This window comes from Cyclopterus lumpus, chromosome 6 (genome assembly GCF_009769545.1).
Source record: "Cyclopterus lumpus isolate fCycLum1 chromosome 6, fCycLum1.pri, whole genome shotgun sequence".
NCBI lineage: Eukaryota > Metazoa > Chordata > Actinopteri > Perciformes > Cyclopteridae > Cyclopterus > Cyclopterus lumpus.
The window spans coordinates 22,586,674-22,604,705 of NC_046971.1; the positions used below are offsets into that span (position 1 = coordinate 22,586,674).

The 18,032-nt window shown below is 43.1% G+C and overlaps 1 protein-coding gene across 1 annotated transcript; it reads left to right on the forward strand.

The window, feature by feature from the left end:
* Positions 1 to 1,493: 1,493 nt before the first annotated feature.
* On the forward strand, positions 1,494 to 16,263 carry LOC117732061. The gene is made up of 20 exons (XM_034534672.1): positions 1,494 to 1,538; positions 1,873 to 2,013; positions 3,999 to 4,070; positions 4,213 to 4,284; positions 4,385 to 4,420; positions 4,602 to 4,676; positions 6,247 to 6,285; positions 7,479 to 7,614; positions 8,802 to 8,881; positions 9,087 to 9,209; positions 9,320 to 9,379; positions 9,555 to 9,659; positions 10,920 to 11,030; positions 11,154 to 11,294; positions 11,768 to 11,969; positions 12,159 to 13,552; positions 13,937 to 14,036; positions 14,213 to 14,337; positions 15,606 to 15,676; positions 16,089 to 16,263. The coding sequence occupies exons 1-20, from the start codon at positions 1,494 to 1,496 to the stop codon at positions 16,261 to 16,263; spliced, it is 3,303 nt and encodes a 1,100-aa protein (XP_034390563.1).
* Positions 16,264 to 18,032: the final 1,769 nt, after the last annotated feature.

Here is an 18,032-nt window from a genome sequence, read left to right on the forward strand (position 1 = left end):
TCCTTCACTGTCTTAATGATAAAGGAGTCAAAAATTGTCAAGTTAAGAATTACAATAAACAGTGGGTAACGCAAACAATGTTGAAAAAATATTACAGGTTTGTTTGTTTTTCTAAAGAAAAAGTAAAAAAACAAAGGACCTCCTTTTTTAAAGAAAATGTTTGTATTCATAATTGGCCGAATATTGTTTCTTGTCTTAGTGGGAAAAGCACAGGTTTTACTGATAACATCAAGCCAGCACGCACAATACCAGCACTCTGAAACTAGCAAAGTAGCAACATTTAATTTAGCCATCATTCCTTTTTATTTTCCCACCCCTGCTTTCCATACTGTGACATGATAAAATGTCTTCAGTGGAAAAAAAGGCCTATTGTAACTACACTTCTACATGAGTAATTGCAGTAGTCCTGTCATTGTATTGCTGTAACGCGAAACTTGTATTACAATCTGTGGCTGTGGTTTTAACTTTCTTTTCCTCAGTGCACTACAAAGCCGTTCTTAACATAACTCAAGCGAAGGTATTACAGGCATCATGTTGCGTGATAGAAATGCTCCCATTTAATGGATGGCAGTTCTTTTTAATTCATCCTTTCATGGCTCGGAGATGGTAGTTAATACCTGCTCAACTGAAGCACAGCAGGAGAAAATAAGGACACTGCGGTCTACTCCCTCACTCCCAGTCTCACACACACACATTCTCACCGTGCACATAAGACTTACGCACACCATCACTTTGACACACTAACGCACGTTTGCGCTCCCGCCTCAGCCTGGGGGGGTCACACTGTCATTTTATGATAGTAGCCAATTCTAGCAGGGATCATTTAATTCTCCAACGTGATTGATACCAGTACAGGTTAAATGGGAGAAAAAAAAGGTCTGTTCTATTAAGAGATCAGTGGCTAGTGGAGACCTCCCACTTAAATAGTCATATTTTCCCCTAAGTGTGTGTTTCTAGTGTGTGTGTGTGTGTCTGTGTCACTCAGTTTCTTGGTCATATTCAGGGGATAGAGACTGTCGCAGAGGACCATCCGCGGGTCAAATTGAATAACCGAGATAATTTAAAAAGCATTGACAGTGCAATTTGTCCATTCAGTGTTATTGCTCTGACCCGTATTAGTGTCAATGGACTGGTTCATTTGAACCTAGATGGCTTATCAATGTGTTATCTTCTCGCCGCAATGAACGTGGTGTAAAACAAAGGAAGAAAAAAAAACCTAATGGTCATTTCAAAGCCATTAGGTTGCATTATAGTGATTGAGGAACATTACGGGGCTTTAATGTGCTCGCATATTATTTCTAATAAAATCCTTTAGCAGTAAAAATTGCAAATGAGGAAGTAATTATAAGCATGCAAGTGGAAAGGCAGAGTGTCACTGCTTATTAAACAGACAATTCTATTAACCTCTTTCAACTAAATGCTCTTTTTTTCTCTCCCTTGATTAACAGGCAGGAGAGGCCCAGTGGGACCTTGGACTGCCCTGAGATAACTCAATGGATCTCAGTGCTGACTCTGGGACACTCCCCACCCACACCACTGTAAATTACTACTTCTGACAATAGAGGACAAAGCAAAGACCATTGACGAGCTGATTTGTTTATTTAGTTTAGGATTAGATGTAAACTAAAAAAACTTTAATATAAATAATTTCCTCGTCATTTGTTACAGTGTTGTTCTCAGAAACTAAATATGGACACTTTCAGAACAGTTTGTGCTTTGTTGGAAATACTTTTTCCTCTTGTATGCAGGACATGCATTGCCCTACAGCCTTGACATGAAACCCAATGTTGTATCTTTTAGAATTCCCGAACTGACTACTTACAAAGTATTTAGTATCTAGCTACATTAGAAGTGTGCATTTTTCTTTTGCAGGGAGGAGGACCTGCGATGGAGCAGGAGCTGTCTCTGTCTAACACTTGCTGTCAAACAGAAAGTGGAGGCACCATCTTATTACAGTTACTGGAATTTAAAACCCATCTACTTGAGGCTGTTGAGGAGCTGCACATTCGGAGGGTACAGTAACATTTCCGTCAGCGTGCGGCTTTTTAAATTGATGAAGTATTGGAAAAGAAACAGTGTTTAAAGTATCTGATTGTACCTAATGTGATAACCAGCAGGTGTCTGGCTTTTTTGTAATCCCTGAAATGATGCAGTGTATGTGTGTCCCCCATCGTCACTGCTTGTATTTCCACTGATTCTGACCAGTTCACCAAAAACAGATTGTTGAATTTATGAATGAATGAATACATTGAATCAAGTTTCTGAAGAAAAACAATCAGCAAATCAATTTTTATAGTTTAATGTTTCCGGCCAAATGAAGAACAGACTTTTCACACGGGGAAAATGTCAATAGGAAGCTAATCTTCCTGTAATATTTCAAGTTTATTCAACTAGTTTTCTCAAGGTCAGCTGACGTAACTCTGGTTTACCATTTACATTACTGATGACTTTACACTAATTATTCAGCCCACGTTCCGTTCATGGCAGGTAACGTTTATGTCACTGTGTGTTTTGTTTTAAGCAACGCTTACTTCCTCTGAACCTCTGCGTCACATCAGCAACTACAGAGTAGAACTCGGACACTAACGGCTCTTTGTTTGGCTTGAGAGCAGTGTGATTTCATAGAAGTAGGAGGCAGCCAGCTGCCTCTTGGCCATCTAGATAAGAGACAGCTAGGTTCGATGCACATTGCATCAAGATGGGGGTCACCAAAAACCAATAAGTAGGAAGTAAATTTGTTTGAAAAAGTAACACAAAATAAATAAGAATGCTTTCCACCCTCCAGCAAGTACTTCAAAGCACGACAACACATTGTGAGTGTGCTTAAAGGTTAGGCGAGCAAAAATGGGATGTTGGTCGTTTGTTGCCATTTAGTTTTTATTGTTATAGTCGTGTTAACTGGAACACAAGCATGAGATGGTGTATCAGTGTGATCCTCCTCAGGCACTGGCGTTATCAAAATAGCATTTTGGCGTTTTGGCGTTCATGGGGTGGAGAGGTTAAGAAGTGAGAGGATGTCATGATGGTGCCGGACATTCCTGAGCAGGTCAAATTCCAATGTTTTTTCTTTTCCTTTTTTTTCATGCTGTACAACCCGATGCTTTAGTTAGTGAGAATGTGGTACACTGGAAGACTTAACCCTAAATGGGAAGGAAAAGATGTTGTCAATATGTGACAGTTAGTGTAAGCTGAGAAGCTTTTTACAGTGTTCAAATAAATACTAATTCCTAAATGTGAAGACACAGTTTGACTTATCAGAATAACACTTATAATAGAAAACTTTAAGAAAAATCTGATTTTCACATTATACGCAAGATATTATTGGTAAAATATATATATATATATGAAACGTTTTTAGGGACCTCAGCTCTTAGTTAAGCTTTTAATTTTGTATTAATACAACTTTAGTGTCTTTTGAAGCATATACTCTTTTTCTCTCACACACACACCAATAATGATTCCTCCGTGAAAAAAATAACAGCTTTATCTCCTGTGCACTCCTTTTTTTTTTTTTTTCTCTCTCTCTTCTTTTTTTTTAAGTGCACCGCCACGCTGGTAGCATAGTTTAATTGGAACTTATAAAATAAACTCAGTGAGTTAACCAGCTCCCACGTGCACATAAAAGTCCCATGGATATATAGAGAGCAATTGACTTTTACCTGCCTTCTCCCGGAGAAGAGGGAGGATAGGGATGGCTTTCCACAAATATCACCTCACCTCTAATGTTCCTCTTTCTCTGCGTGCTCCTGCAAAACGATACGGAGGGATGAACCGGGAACTTTCTGCAGTTTGCAGTTCTGGCTCAACTCCAACCTATCTTTTTGTTTTGTTTCAGTCTGCGCCATGCCCTGTACCATCCGTCATTGCCACCTCTAAAGTTACTGCGTTGTTATTTAATTCAGCAGGTGTCTGATTGTCAATTACTCCTTGCGCCGTGTGCGCTATTGGAATGGTTGAGTATCAGCTGTTGTGTAAACGATGCCTTTTTTCGTATGCAGGATGCGGAGACGCGGTTTGAGGACCAGATCAGTAAACTGGTGTTGGAGAAACAGGAGCTGGAGTGGGAGAAGGTACAGCTGGGCCCTGCTGGCGTCACATCAGCGTCTTTGATATCTTTATTTTGGTACTTGGATGGGTGGATGTTCTTATTTAACCCATAATTCCTTTTTTATATCGTATAATGTGTTGATTGAGTCTTTTCCTGTGTGACAGGAGTCCCTGCAGCATCAAAATGACACGGTGTTAAACCAGCAGACAGACTCACTCATCAAGGTTAAAAACGAGGTATATTTTGACTGTTCAGGTTGCAGTTTTTAGATCTAAACAAAGACGTTTAACAATTAATTAAAACCCCTCTGAACTAATATCTTTTTTTTTTCTCAAGCTTCAGGCCAAAATAAGAAACATCGAGGAGCAGAAGGTATGAAGGGCTTATTCTCAAAAACTTCAAGACATCTTATTCAATTCATGTTTTCTAGCGGAGTAGTAAATTCACTCAGCTCCGTTGCACAATCTTGGCCCTCTGAGTGGATTCTTTAGTCATGCGCTTTGGTATTTATTGCTTTTTTTTGACACTCGCAATAATAATCTTAACAATTCAGGGGAAGTACCAGGTCAGTGCTGAGTTAAAAGACAAGGAGATTAACAACCTGAAAGAAGAGCTGAAGTCGCTACAGGTACTGAGACGTGTAACACACACACACACACACACACACACACAGCCTTCTCTCTCTGGCTCTGTCTCTGTCTCTCACACACACACACACACACACCAGCCCTCCCACTCGTCCCATCACTTAGAAATCGGAGAAAAAAAACTCTTCAAAGAGAGAAGTAAATAAAGGAAGCTCATGCCCAACCAGAGTCAAGGGCGTCGGGTGTTAGAGCCCAGGCTCGAGTCTGCAGACTTGACACCCCAGAGGTTATATACGGCCGTCTCCACGGTCCGCTGCACTTTAACAACCCAGCCACGTTACAGAGACAATAGAGACTGTTTTTGATATTCTATCTGGGAGATACCGACTGTGGTGTAAAGCGAGGCCTAGTTGTGTGTTAATTCTTGCGACACGGTCTGGTGGGCTCCTTTTTAATTTACCACGCTTTCCCATCAGCGGCAGTTGGGATTGAAGAGATTTGATTGCAGCACCTTGACGATCTGCTAAATTACAAATTTGAGCTCCATTGGAACAGTCTGGTTCAACTAACCTTTAATTAAATCTGATTCACAGCATTGTATTTTAATCTCAATAAATAAACTTTTATTTTTATATATATACTGTATATAAAAAAAAGAATATATATATATATATATATATATATATACTGTATATAATTATGTTTCTATTAGTCTCAAAATCAAAGAAATAATAGGGTCAAACTGCCCATAACTGCACTGATAAAAGGCAAATGTTATCTTTTGAAATTCCATATTTCACTATTTAATTTGGAAAGTCATCATTTGGTAAAATACTTTGTTGTCTTTGAAGGCAGATGTAGACTGCCTCTCAATTTGACCCCTTTTTAAGACATTAAACTAAAAGTATATAATGTGTTATTTCATTCATCATTAGAAGAGGTGATTTACATATTTTATAAAAAAGGAAAACGACACAAACGAGTCTAAAAATCTTTTCTCCCTCAATCCATGAATCAATTTGCAGCCCTTTAAAAGTTATCTGGTGACCCCCCTGTGGGTCTGGATCCCCAGCATGTGAACCCCACTGACACTTGTTAATGAAGTGTTGGTTGTCTGATAAATGATCCCCAAAGTCTGATAACATCCAGAATTCATAGAGCTCTTACACAGACATAATTTTTTATTTTGTTTATCGTTGACGGAAAATGTATCTGCAACAATTTTTGTTTAATTTTTTGAGTCGTTTGATAAAGAAAACTGCCAAATTGTTCTGGTTCAAGCTAAAGATTATCATTGATATTTTTTGGTTTGTTGGACAAAACATGACATTTGAAGATGTCACCTCGTGCGTTTTGGAAACTGGACATCCTTCACTGTTACATACAATACAAAAAAAGATCAACAGATAAATCAATAGTTGCAGCCGTAGATCAATACCAAGGGAGCACATTTTTTAATTCATACATAATGCCTGTTTTGGACCTTAATGTTAATGTGCAGAAAATCTTGTCACTGATGATGTTTTTGATCCTGAGAAGGTTGGAAAACCTCAAACGCTCGACTCTTCGAGTGGAAACTTTTTTTAATTTTCTTTTGCTGCTGTTTCACAGTTATTAAAGTACAACTTGGAGAAGAGATCGAGTGAGCTGGTGAGGAAGGATTTTGTACTTTCTACATACTGTTGACTGTAGGATTGGTGGGAGTGAGAACAATTAAGAGGAGGGGACGGCGCTAAGGAGTGCCGCGTTTCGGAGGGAAGCGCTCATCAGGAGTAACGGATAGGGAGTGCGCGACACTTTGAACTGCCAGCACAGCAGAGAAAATATCTCTATTAAAATGTTTTATAACCGGGCCTCGCTCGGTTTAACCCTCTTCACATAACGGTGGCTCCACAGAGTGAGAGGGGAGTCGAAGTGAGCTGGTGTGCCGGAGGGAGGGAGGGGAGAGGAGGGAGTGGGGGAGGAGAGGGAGTGGGGGAGGAGAGGGAGTGGGGGAGGAGAGGGAGTGGGGGAAAGGAGAGCGAGGCCCAAAAGAATCTGCTCAGCTTGATACAGACAATCAAACGAGAATGGCAGTTTGAAGAGCGATAAAGCGCTCTGGGGCATGCGCTGAGTCCCACAGAAACCTCTCGATCACCTGACTTCGGTTTGCCTTTAAACCTGAGCATTCGTCTTGACATTTTGGGAAATGGATTTCTTCTTCTTTTTTTTGCTGGGATGTGAATGCGAAGATCAATACTACTCTGATGTCTATGTGCGGACCTACAGCGAGCAGCCAATTAGCTTAGCTTGACTGAAAGTAGGGGGAAACTGCTAGTCGGACTGTTTTTAAAGTTAAAACAAATCAGCCAACCAGAACCTCTCTCTTCAATGTCATATAATTTTTGTTTCACTCGTGTAAATGCCAACATTTGGGTTTTTACATGCGGCTACATGAGACACAATTTCTTAGCGGTGACTTCCTGGAGCCTTGACCTCACTTCTGTCACATTCTGACCGAGCCAGGCTCGCTGAGTCCGAGCCAAGTTAACCAGCTGCTGGCGGTCAATTTAAAGCTTCAAAGACAGACACAAGAGTGGTATTAGTCTCTCCATCAAACTCCCAGCAAGGAAATGTGCTTCCCCATATGTTAAACTATCGTTGTAAGAAAAGAAACCTTTTAAACCTTTCTTCCTCATTCCTCTTTGTAGTCATCAATCAATTCATTCTTGCAACATTTCTGCAATAGCAACTTATCGCTGTCGTGTTTTGCACTGTGTCAGTCGAACACTGTCCAGTACTTTTTTTTTTTCTTTTTTTTGCGCTCATTTCTTTGTCTGTTTTTTAACTTTACCCTCTCACAGGAACAGAAATTATCCTTGCAGAGCCGGTCAAAGGACAGCCACTTGAACCAGTTGGGGGAGGTTGAGAAACGTTTCGGTGCTCTGTCCAGACAGTGTGCCACGGTCAAGCAGGCCCACGAGAAACTAGAGCAAAACGGTAATTAATCGCTGTACGGATGGATGAGTATATACAGTCTATGATGTACACTAAGATTTATAGATGCTCTCCCTGTGGTGATAGCTGCAGTTTTATAGGTTAATGGAGGCCATATTTGGCTCAGAGAACAGCCTGAATTCTTTAGGGTATTAATGTAACAAGGTGCTGGAAACAACTCGCAGAGATCTCTATCCGCACTCACTTGATTGAGTAACGTGAATTTATAACAGCACATTGATTCCTACAGATATCCAGTTTCACTTCATCCCCAAGATATCATTTTGGGGTCGAGATGCGGGTAACGAACAACGGTCATGTTCCTTTTTAACGGCTCCTCCAGGACTTCTGATGAAGAGCAAACTGTGGCTATGAGGGCTATCTCTCTGGTCAACAGTAAGCCACATTAATACGAGCAGCCTGTTCTGTTGACATGGCTCCATGCTGTGGAGAACAAGTATGCATCCTGCCGTTAAATTACAGAGCAACCAGACAAGGTTTTTCTCCGGCTGTCGCCCAGGTGCCTCAGCGTTCACACCAGAAGCTGTGTGTTCTGAGATGACCTTTTGCCCAGTATCATGTGGTTTTTTGGTCCCCATTAATGGTGAGCTCTGGACGTTATTCAAAGCTGCTTCAAATGAATGCGTCTTGCCCATCATATGGTCCAGTAAAAGGAGTAAACAAAACTTTAAAAGTATGTGTGAGCAACCATTTAGAGCAGCACCATGTTTACTTCAAAAGGGAGACGGATGTAAGACGGTAGGTTTTCACAGTGCTTATGTCTTCTCATGGATGTTGACAATAGTAGATAGCAGCATCTCTGGAGGCCCACAGTAACATACACAGCGCTGTATACTGTGTTGGAAGTGACATTAGCCTGCTATTAAGCCAACTACATTGTCACAGCTACATAACTCATTTAAAAACACACGTATCCCTTATCTTCTATTTCCATGTCTAATCCACTATCCATTTTTGTAAAGGGTTGATTCAGGTATACAGCTGACAGCAAAAAAAATCATCATTCATCATTTACCTATCAGGGACAGAGAACAACCAGATTGGAGAATCTGAAAGTTATTGTTGCTTATCTGGATCCCTTCCTCTCTTCCCCCATGAGTGTCCATCATTAACAGTAATGTAAGACAGCATCATGCGTGACGGTGTCTCGCCGTGTGTAATCCTTACAGTTGACGAAGCCGTGAAAATACAAAAGAAGCTGACTACTGCGAATGAAAAACAAGAAGCCACCATTGTGTCCCTAAAGAAGGTATGTGGGAAAAGTGCGTTGTCACGTTGTGTTTAATATCGCTGACAAAATGCTCTTGAAGTTCGCCCCCAATCGTCAGTTTGTAATACTGTATCGCAGCCATTGAATATCCATAGTTGCCTCAGAAATCCGATTTCAGATATAATATTGTAAGTATTTAATGAACAGATGAAGTGATTATTATTACTATTTGGTGCTTTGTCAGGAGTTGGAGGAGGTCAGTCACAAGCTGATCAAGGCCAAGATGTCCTCAGTGAGACACGGTGAGGCCCACAGTGCTGCGGGCAGAGAGCAGCACTGTGAGCAGCTGCACCGGAAACTGAGCATGGTAAAGAACAATCAGTAAATAGGATAATAATAATATATCATCTCTGTCACATTATAAAATAGAAGTCTAATCCTGCTTCTTTTTTTCATATATTTATTTTGCTTGTTTAGGAAACTGAAATGAACCAAAAACTCAGGGAGGAAAATGTGTCAGCGAGGGCAGAAAAGCAGGTTAGAAAATAGGGATGAAAATCTTAAACTTGATGCTCTGCTGTTCAGAATAATATCAAAACAGTGTATTTCCATTGTGTGGGCTCTTAATGATTTCAAAGGGCAATAGGAGTGTGATGTTGAACGACTTGATTGTGGATGCCTGTATTTCGCACGTGTACGTGTGTTTGCACAGGAAGTCATGAGGTCTCTGCAGCACAGCCAGCAGCTTTTGTTGAGTCAGACGCAGACAGTGAGCAGAGTTGAGCTGGCGCTGCAGATTCAGAGAGAGCAGTACCAGGTCAGAGACGAGTATTCTTAGTCAATTTATGGGCGTAACTGTTCAAAAATTTATGAACATACATCTGCACAGATTTTGCCTCATTCTACAACACACTAAATTTCCTTATTTTTCATACCTTTTTGTCTTTCCGCCTGAGCCCACATTAATACCACGTTGTCTTGTCCCCCACCAGATAATTTATTTCTGTGTTAGTCTAGATATTGTTCACTGTAGTTTTCGCTGAAAAAGGGCTCGAAAGCAGATGATAAGCAATAAAAGAATAGGAACACAGTTTACAGTGTAACTCTTCCTAAATCATAAAAGGTCACCTAATTTACTTTCAAAAGTAATTTTATTAAAAGCAAGTTTTGACATGCTCAAGTAGACACAATTGGCTACATTGTTAGGGATCTAATAAAGGTGTGAAAGGGAAGGAGTAAATCTCAAAGATGCAAAGAAATGTACAAAAAAATCAAATTATACTGTCACGTGTAAAAGAAAACATAGAATGAAAATTCCTCCTTTTCAGTCATCTGGAGACATATTAGTTTATCTTTTAGGACGAATACATGTGTAATCATCCAGATTAAGACTGGTAATGATTTCAGTTCTAATTTAAGGGCTGTATAAATGTGTCTCTGTAAAATGGGAATAAAATAAAAAAGACAATTGTCACCTCAGAAGATCAACTGCTCTGAGCAATTACTGAGTACTTGTTTTTTGTTGTTGTTGTTTTTTATTCCCTTGGATTCACATTTCCATCCATTGTATGCTTAAACTGATGGAAGCTAATGTATGTCACATGAGCATGTGGTGTATTTCTCTAGGTGAAACCCTGCAACCACCTATTGGCCCACACGGACCAGGAGCCTATTTAAATGATTATGGAGTGAATTTACACACGGACCGAAATAAATAACGTCCGTCGCTTCTTCTCATAAATGTCATGAATGCGGTGTTGTACATCACAACATATACATTAGTGAATATGATCCCCTCCGCGACTGAATGTCAGTGTGTTTATTCTCCATTTACGGCTTTGTAGTTTATTATTCCCCTTTCTTCTCTCTCTACCCCATTTTCAATTTTTTTTAATTCACCTATTCCTTCATTTATTAAAATCATTATTAAAATGACACAAGCCAACTGATTTGTATTGGCGAGAAGCGCTCTCTCCCCCTCTCCCCGCTCTGTTTAAGACCCTCTGTTCACGTTAAATAAACACATAAAAATTTAGTATTGCATTAAAAATCCCATGGGTGATTAATTTTACTGCAGGCCCTTAAGCAGGAACAGAGGGTGATGAGAGAGCAAAGCAAGGCGGCAGAAGACGAGGTGGCCCGACTGATGCAGAGCGACGCAGCTTCCAAGCACAGCTGGGACACAGAGGTGGGAGAGAAACTGTAGTGTGAGAGAAGGCAGTGCGGTGGTTGACATTTTAATACAACGGAAGCAAAAAAAGGGCCATCATGTCTGGTTTTTCGAATTTGTCTCCACGCTTGTTTTAAACAGAAGTCAATGTTTCTGGGTTGCATCAAGAGCGAGCGGCAGGACCTTCAAGCCGTGAAAGAGGCTCACGAGGAGCTTCAACGGCAACACACAGAGCTGTCCGCTCAGGCCAAAGTGCAGGCTCAGCATATATATGAACTGGAGGTAGCGAGACAGACACACACACACACACACGTATAGTGGCCTAAGTGTACCCAAAACACACAGGAGTCAGTAATGTTACCACAAACTGACTCATTCATACAGAGACAAAGCTATTTCAGGCATTTTTTTTGATTTATATATTTATATCAAGAGAAATGTAAACATTCAGCAGACATAGGTCCCATCTGCCTTCCTCTGACAGTTGAACATAGGACTTGTTAGGAAAGCTGTCAGTGAATGGCGTCACGTACTGGAGCAAACATGTGAATAAAAGTGGCATCCAACCTGCGTGGTTAAGAGCAGAAACACTGGACCAGCAGAACAACATTGATAACAGCTCAGTAAAGAGTTGCAATGGCAGAGAACCCCCCTCCCCCATCTTCCAAAAGCCCAGTGCTGTTCACCATCCATGTACCGCACAGCTGCTGCTGTTGTGGTACAAAGAAAAACCTTCTGTATTTCTCTCCACACAGATGAGAGATGGCGGTCAGAGCCCTGGTGTTCCGACGGAGGACATCAGAGGAGAAGGAACTCTTAACGAACCCATCTCCAGCTCTGAGCTGCCTCTGAGCTTTGGCAGTCTGCAGCACTTGGCCTCCGCTCAGACCAGCAACCCAGACGGTCTGGAGGACACAGGGGTTGTGACTGAGCGAGATGCCACTGGAGCAACCGGAGGTCAGCCAGCTAAATATAAACGTACCGTCCATAAACGTATATTGTTCTCTGCTAAGATTTAAACACAGAATTGTACTCTGACATTGACTGACTACAAGATAGTCACAGCAATTGCAACGCTTTTATTTATGAAGACATATCTTTATGACCTGTTGAAAGTGTTTAGTTTTTTGTTTTTTTTTCCAACAGTTTCATTTGTATTAAGCCATTACCACATGTGTGTTGATGGATCTGTGGACTTACTGAGCAAAGAACAGAGTGATGAAGGGAATGGAGGAAGGAGTGAGAGGGAGCAGGGCTGGAAACATGACGAGGGGCAGCAACGGAATGGCAAGGGAGAAGATGTGAAGGAAGGAGGAGGCGCTGCAGAGAAGAGAGGAACACTCGGGCCCCAAACAACAGAGAGAGCAGCCAGACGAGAGGGTTGCCCCGGGTCAACGGAGGATGCAGGGGGCCCCAAACGGCCTGAAGCAGCACCAGAAGATAGAGCCGAGGGTGAAGGGACGCACGGAGCAGAGGAGCGAGGAAAGACGGGGCTGCGTGCAGCAGAAACCCAGATAGCCCAGACGACCACTGATACGATGGCCGAGAAGAGCGACACACAGCCGGCCGTTGACCTCATGGACACTGAGCTGGCCGCCTGCGAGCCCTCAGACCGCTCACAAAGTCTCCTTCAGAGCGTCGGTGAGGAGGATGCCGCCTCCAGCCGCGTGATGGAAGGACATGAGACGCCATCTGTTCTGTGCCGGTCCGATGAGCACCGAGGTGTCGATGACTGGCCGAACTGTGTTGCTCAAGAGGCGCAAAGCCTCTGTCATGATGCGGTCCAAACCTTAGCGGAGTCAGTTACTCCGAGTCCCATTCATCACGTTCTGAAACCCACGGAGGAGAAACCGTACATTAAATCCGCAGCCAATATGTCTCCTGAACTTTCTGGATCTCGGGATCAGTCGGGCGTCTGGTGCTCACAGATCAGTACCGCACCATCAGCTGCTAAGTCGGATGGTGTTAGCCTCCAAGAGTCGGCGACAACACAGACTCGACCTGGTGATCCTTCGGACATCCCCAGCGACATGAAGCAAACGGATGCATCACGTCCAAGTCCGGAAATCTCCCAGCAGAGTGGACCGCTGAAGTCTCTGGTAGCTGAAGACGATGGTGATTCTAGTGTGTTCAAAGGGCAATCAAACGTAGACACGCAAGGAAACAATGCCTGCGAGACCCAGAAACCTACGGCCGAATGTACTCTGAAGAATGCCCGTGCTGACGCCACGGGGGATGCTGCGGGTCTCGAGACCGGCAGCCGTCGAGAAATAGATGGCGCAGGAGATGCGAAGATGACTAAGAGCGATCCTGATTCTCAGCCGCCCGTCCATCCGTCTCACGAGAGTGACGCGACACCAGAGACTGGTGGCACAAAATGCTATGAGCGGTCTCAAGAAATGCTGCCCGATGATGCACACGAGTTGCCTCTGCTCGGCAATGCGTCGTACAGGTCGTCCTTTGACTGGTGCACCGCTCGGGGAAGAACGGGAAGCTCCAGAGATACGGTCGATGTCTCCGTCCCACATCAGTTTGTTCAGGTAACACGGTTCAATATGGATTTTTCATTTTGGGGTGAACTGTCTGGATGCAGCTTTTGAAAGCTTTACCATTATGTATTCCAAACAAACTGTAGGTATGTTTTATTTGTGAACATCCGTTACTTTCCAAGTTCCAATGCAGTTTGGATCAACATTTTCAGTTGATGCTTAAGTGAAACTCATCCGATGGTCTTATTGCTCATTGTGCTGGTCCTACCGGACTAGATTCTAAACCTCTGTCTACGATGAGAACGCATCCCGATAAATATGTTAAAGCACAAACAAATGATGAATACAATTATAAGTACTGGATACAGTAAATGATGAGTATTTTTTATCATGGTTGTTTTTGTCTCTATAATACATGGGTGGTTTTTTTTTCAGGGGTCTCCTGCGTCCGAGCAAAACACAAGCGGTCCTCGTGGACTCCTCAGGCATCCTCCCGGCACAATACCCACGTTCCTCAAGAGCAAGCACAGCAAAGGTGGCTGTTGCATTTCTACCATCCGTTCCATTAACTATATATATATATATATATATATATATGTCTTTGTGCTATCTTGTAACCCAGTAGAACTGCAGTGTTCCACCTCTCACACAGTGAACTCAATATACGTCTGTACTTCACTCGTCCTCACCCTCTCGCCTCATCCCTCCCAGTCCCCTTGGTGGTTACCAGGGCGTCGGATCTGCTGAACGCGAGTGTCTCCGGGGCGACCGCTTCCACGGTGAGACACCGGCAGGGAGGGCGAGACGCTCCGGGGGAGTCGGCAGCGGCAGACACGGTGAGTCACATGTTGTGAAGTAGGGAAGCCGCTCCATGAGGGACCTCGCGGCGTCATACATGAAGCGACCTTTAGCTTGATGATGCCCCCAATGTTACATGTGTGACACTGATGATTTACCCCCCCTCATATGTCATGTGATGTCGGAGCGATCTCTGATTACGATCTGAAGTGTTGAAGCCTGTGTTCGAGTCCCATTTCATCACAGCAACATTGTTCTGCATTGCAGCTTGACGCTGAGCAGCAGGAAAAGGGCCCCAGCCTCACAGGAAGTTTATAGTGACCCCGATAAAATATCTTCTCTATCAAATAAATTGGTTTGAGGTCATTGCTGTTCCACCGATTTCTCAACTCCATCATTTCATAAACCGTGTCCGATGGACCCCGGGGGAAATTTGTGCTTGGGCCTAACTAATACGCCTGTTACATCAACTTGACATGTCCTCATAAGAACTACACTTTGGAATACCTTTTTTTATTTTTTTTGCTTTTTTTCTCTCAACATTTTTGCGGTCCTAACGGCTTAGAATGTGAGAGCGAGCAAATCGTGGCCAACGCATTCAGCAGACTGTGTGGAATATCTGAGAAAAACGAGTAAAACTTTGACAAATGTTGCGCCGGGTGTTGAGTGAAAGGACGTAGCCGATGTGCGCAGACAGCCAGACAGACAGAGAACAAATGACCTGTGATAGAAAGTCGACCTAATGACGCCTAGGTACCCCTCCTCTCTCACTTACTCAGTCTTTATCCCTCTCTCTCTCTCTCTCTCTCTCTCTCTCTCTTCTCTCTCACTTCATCCGTCTCTCACTCACTAGCTCCCTCCATCCGCTCGCTTGCCGTTTTCATTTCTTTTTTTTTCTTTCTTTTTTTTTTACTCTCACACACTCTCACTCTCTCTTTTGTCACCACCACCGCAAACTGCCACTCTGCACTTTATAAGATCCAGGTGCCGGCAATTGAGGGAGATAGAGCGCACGGTGCCTTGAGTATGAGGGGAAAAGAAACTGGTCTGATAGTGTAACAAATTGTACTGAGGGCCAATGCCTTTATTTTCTGCAGACTGGGAACACTGGGAACGTCCCACAGAGTTCAGTCTGGGCCTGGCTACTTTCTGAGGGGCCGGATACGGTTTCACATCAGTTGCCACTGGTTATTGTCAGCTCCGAGTTTGTTTATCGGTCAACGTTCCTTTTACTCCGAAGCGTCAGCTCCATCAGAAGGTTTGGGAACAGGAGCTGTTTTGAGCTTTGGTGTCATTTTATGCACAGGAGAGCGGAGTGTCTCTGTCTCTGTCCACGTCTTCTCCAGTCAGCAGGCTGCTGTGGCAAGCCGCCCCAGGGTAAGTCCATTAACCCGGGTATAGACGCTCGACTGTGGAGTTTTATTTAGAATTTTGATGCTCAAATTCTGTGCACATCACCGGGAAGATGTTCCTTGACAGGGGTTGCCGGTCATCATGCGAACTGTGTTTTTGCACATAATTTTTGTGGTTTTTACAGAACAGTTTAAGCAAAGCAGAGTTCCTTAGTATTGTGCGCCCCCACTCGGGGCAGACAGACAGTGAACACATCAGTGCCTGTCTTAACACCGCTGCACCACACTGGGTACACAAAACATATATTTCAACTAAAACAAGTTCCAAATTCCAGTTTTCGCTGATCACGTGAACATGACATATGAAAGTGATTTCATAAATGCTTCATGTCAAGCTGACTAGCTAACACCATTTTTTATTTATTTTTTCTCCTTAGCTCCTTACCTCCTACCTCAGATGCAGGTCCTAGTTCAGAGTCCAACTGGGAGCCCTTTTGCTCCCAGGAGAAGGAGGACCAACAGTCCTCATTCAGGGCCCAGATCTCTAAAATCGAGCACTTCCTCAACACAGAGAGGCTCCGTCTGACCAAAAGACGAAGAACGGACAACTGAACCAACAAAGGGTTCAAACCGCTGCATCTCATTCTGTGGCACTCGTGTTGTAGAGATAAGAACCTTAGATGTGAAAGAAATATACAAGGGGTCCAGTTTGTGGCTCAATTCAGAGCCTGTTCACATTAATGTTCCAAAGACTGTGTGTGTGTGTGTGTGTTCGCATTGTCATATTAACATAAATAAAATGTTTGGCTTACATTTTATCATTTGAATTTTCTAAATATTTGACATAAGTTATCGCTCAGCAGTGGTTCTGGTTCTAACTCTGACATGTCCCTCTCTCCACGCAGCAGAACTCAAACAGCAAACAGCTGGCTGTCCTTTTCTTTTTTACAGGCACATTTATTGAATCAACAGAAATGAATTGGTTCCAAGCGGTTTATTGGAATCACGTGCTCCCAGCATGTCATGCGTTTCCCAGCAAACAGCCTGATGACAAGCGCTGCTGTGGGTTAGAAAAAGGCCTGTAACTGTTAACACGGCAATTAACATTAATTAGGCCAATCAGGGGCGCATGTCTCAGAGGAGCTCTAATTGTGAAGGCACCTTTTGGTTGACACCATGTTGTCTCTGCTGTTGTTGTTCGGAAACACCTGGTCAGAATCCTTTACAGCCTATTAACATGAATAAACATAACAATCAGCCCCCTCCCAACTCTAAATAACAAATCAATTAGCAAACACGCCGTCTAATTAACAGACGACTAACGAGCCTCTCGTTAACTTTATGTTCCCTCTGAGGATGACGGAGGAGAGCACATGTGGCCCGGTGTGAGCGTCGAGCAGCTGACCACAAACACTCGTTGAGTGCTACATGCACATTCAGAGCATTAATATAGAAGAACTATCTGCTATGTAAAGATATGTCTCCTGTGTGTCTGTTCTCTGTGCTTTGTGTACATGGCCGGCTGTTGGTACCTTTTTTAGCGCCCGTGAGCGCGTCCCAGTGGCTGATGACGCCGCGCCAACCGCCTGCCCCGCCGTCGCCATGTTTAGAGATGTGTGGAGGAAGAAGATATAATCTAAATTTAAATGTTAGCACCTTATAACTGCTGGTATTGGTCCGATAACTATATATTAATCCCAACTTTGAAAGCTGTATAATACCGTGTCGGGGGTGTAGGATTCGACCACAGCTTCAAGGTTTCCCACATGGGGTTGGAAAGGGGCTAACTAGCACAGTTGGTCTTTGGCTCTGCCTGTTGGGGTTTCCGTCACATGGGGGTGTGCAAAAAGAAAATAGAACTGCGAAAGGTATGAAAGTCAATAGAAATACTACCACTTTAGTGTTTTTACCAAACTATATTTTCTAAATCCAAAGCTGTCCGCGTTGACTGGACAACATATCGCCGACATTCCGCTCAAATGAACACTTTTTGGGGGCGGTGGCACAAGGTCTCCTTCTTGGTCCACCTTACTACACTTACTGATAATGAATACGCCTGAATGTTAATGCGCTCATAAAGAAAAGAAATCCGGCATCGTTTGAGTGGCTCTGCCCACCGCCGCTGACCCTTATCCTTATTGGGAGGAAGGGGGAGAGATGGGGGTGGGGGGGGATATAAAAGGAGTTCATTTTAATACTCTGGAGCACACAAAAATACATTCGGTTTCTCTCACATACAGTTTCTGTCTCTTACACACACACACACAGCCTTTGTTATGAAGTGTTGGTGCTTTGAAACAGTCAATTACCCTGCTGCTAGGGAGGATACCTGCTGTTAATTACTGCTCAGTGTTTTAATACGGAGAGTAAATAAAGAGACC

What these genes read in the sequence shown, in the direction of transcription:
- LOC117732061 (XM_034534672.1), top strand. Translation starts at nt 1,494, where the DNA reads ATGGATCTCAGTGCTGACTCTGGGACACTCCCCACCCACACCACT. An exon ending in CCATTGTGTCCCTAAAGAAG is followed by an intron (nt 8,882 to 9,086) that starts GTATGTGGGAAA and finishes GTGCTTTGTCAG; the next exon opens with GAGTTGGAGGAGGTCAGTCA. An exon ending in CAGCGAGGGCAGAAAAGCAG is followed by an intron (nt 9,380 to 9,554) that starts GTTAGAAAATAG and finishes GTGTTTGCACAG; the next exon opens with GAAGTCATGAGGTCTCTGCA.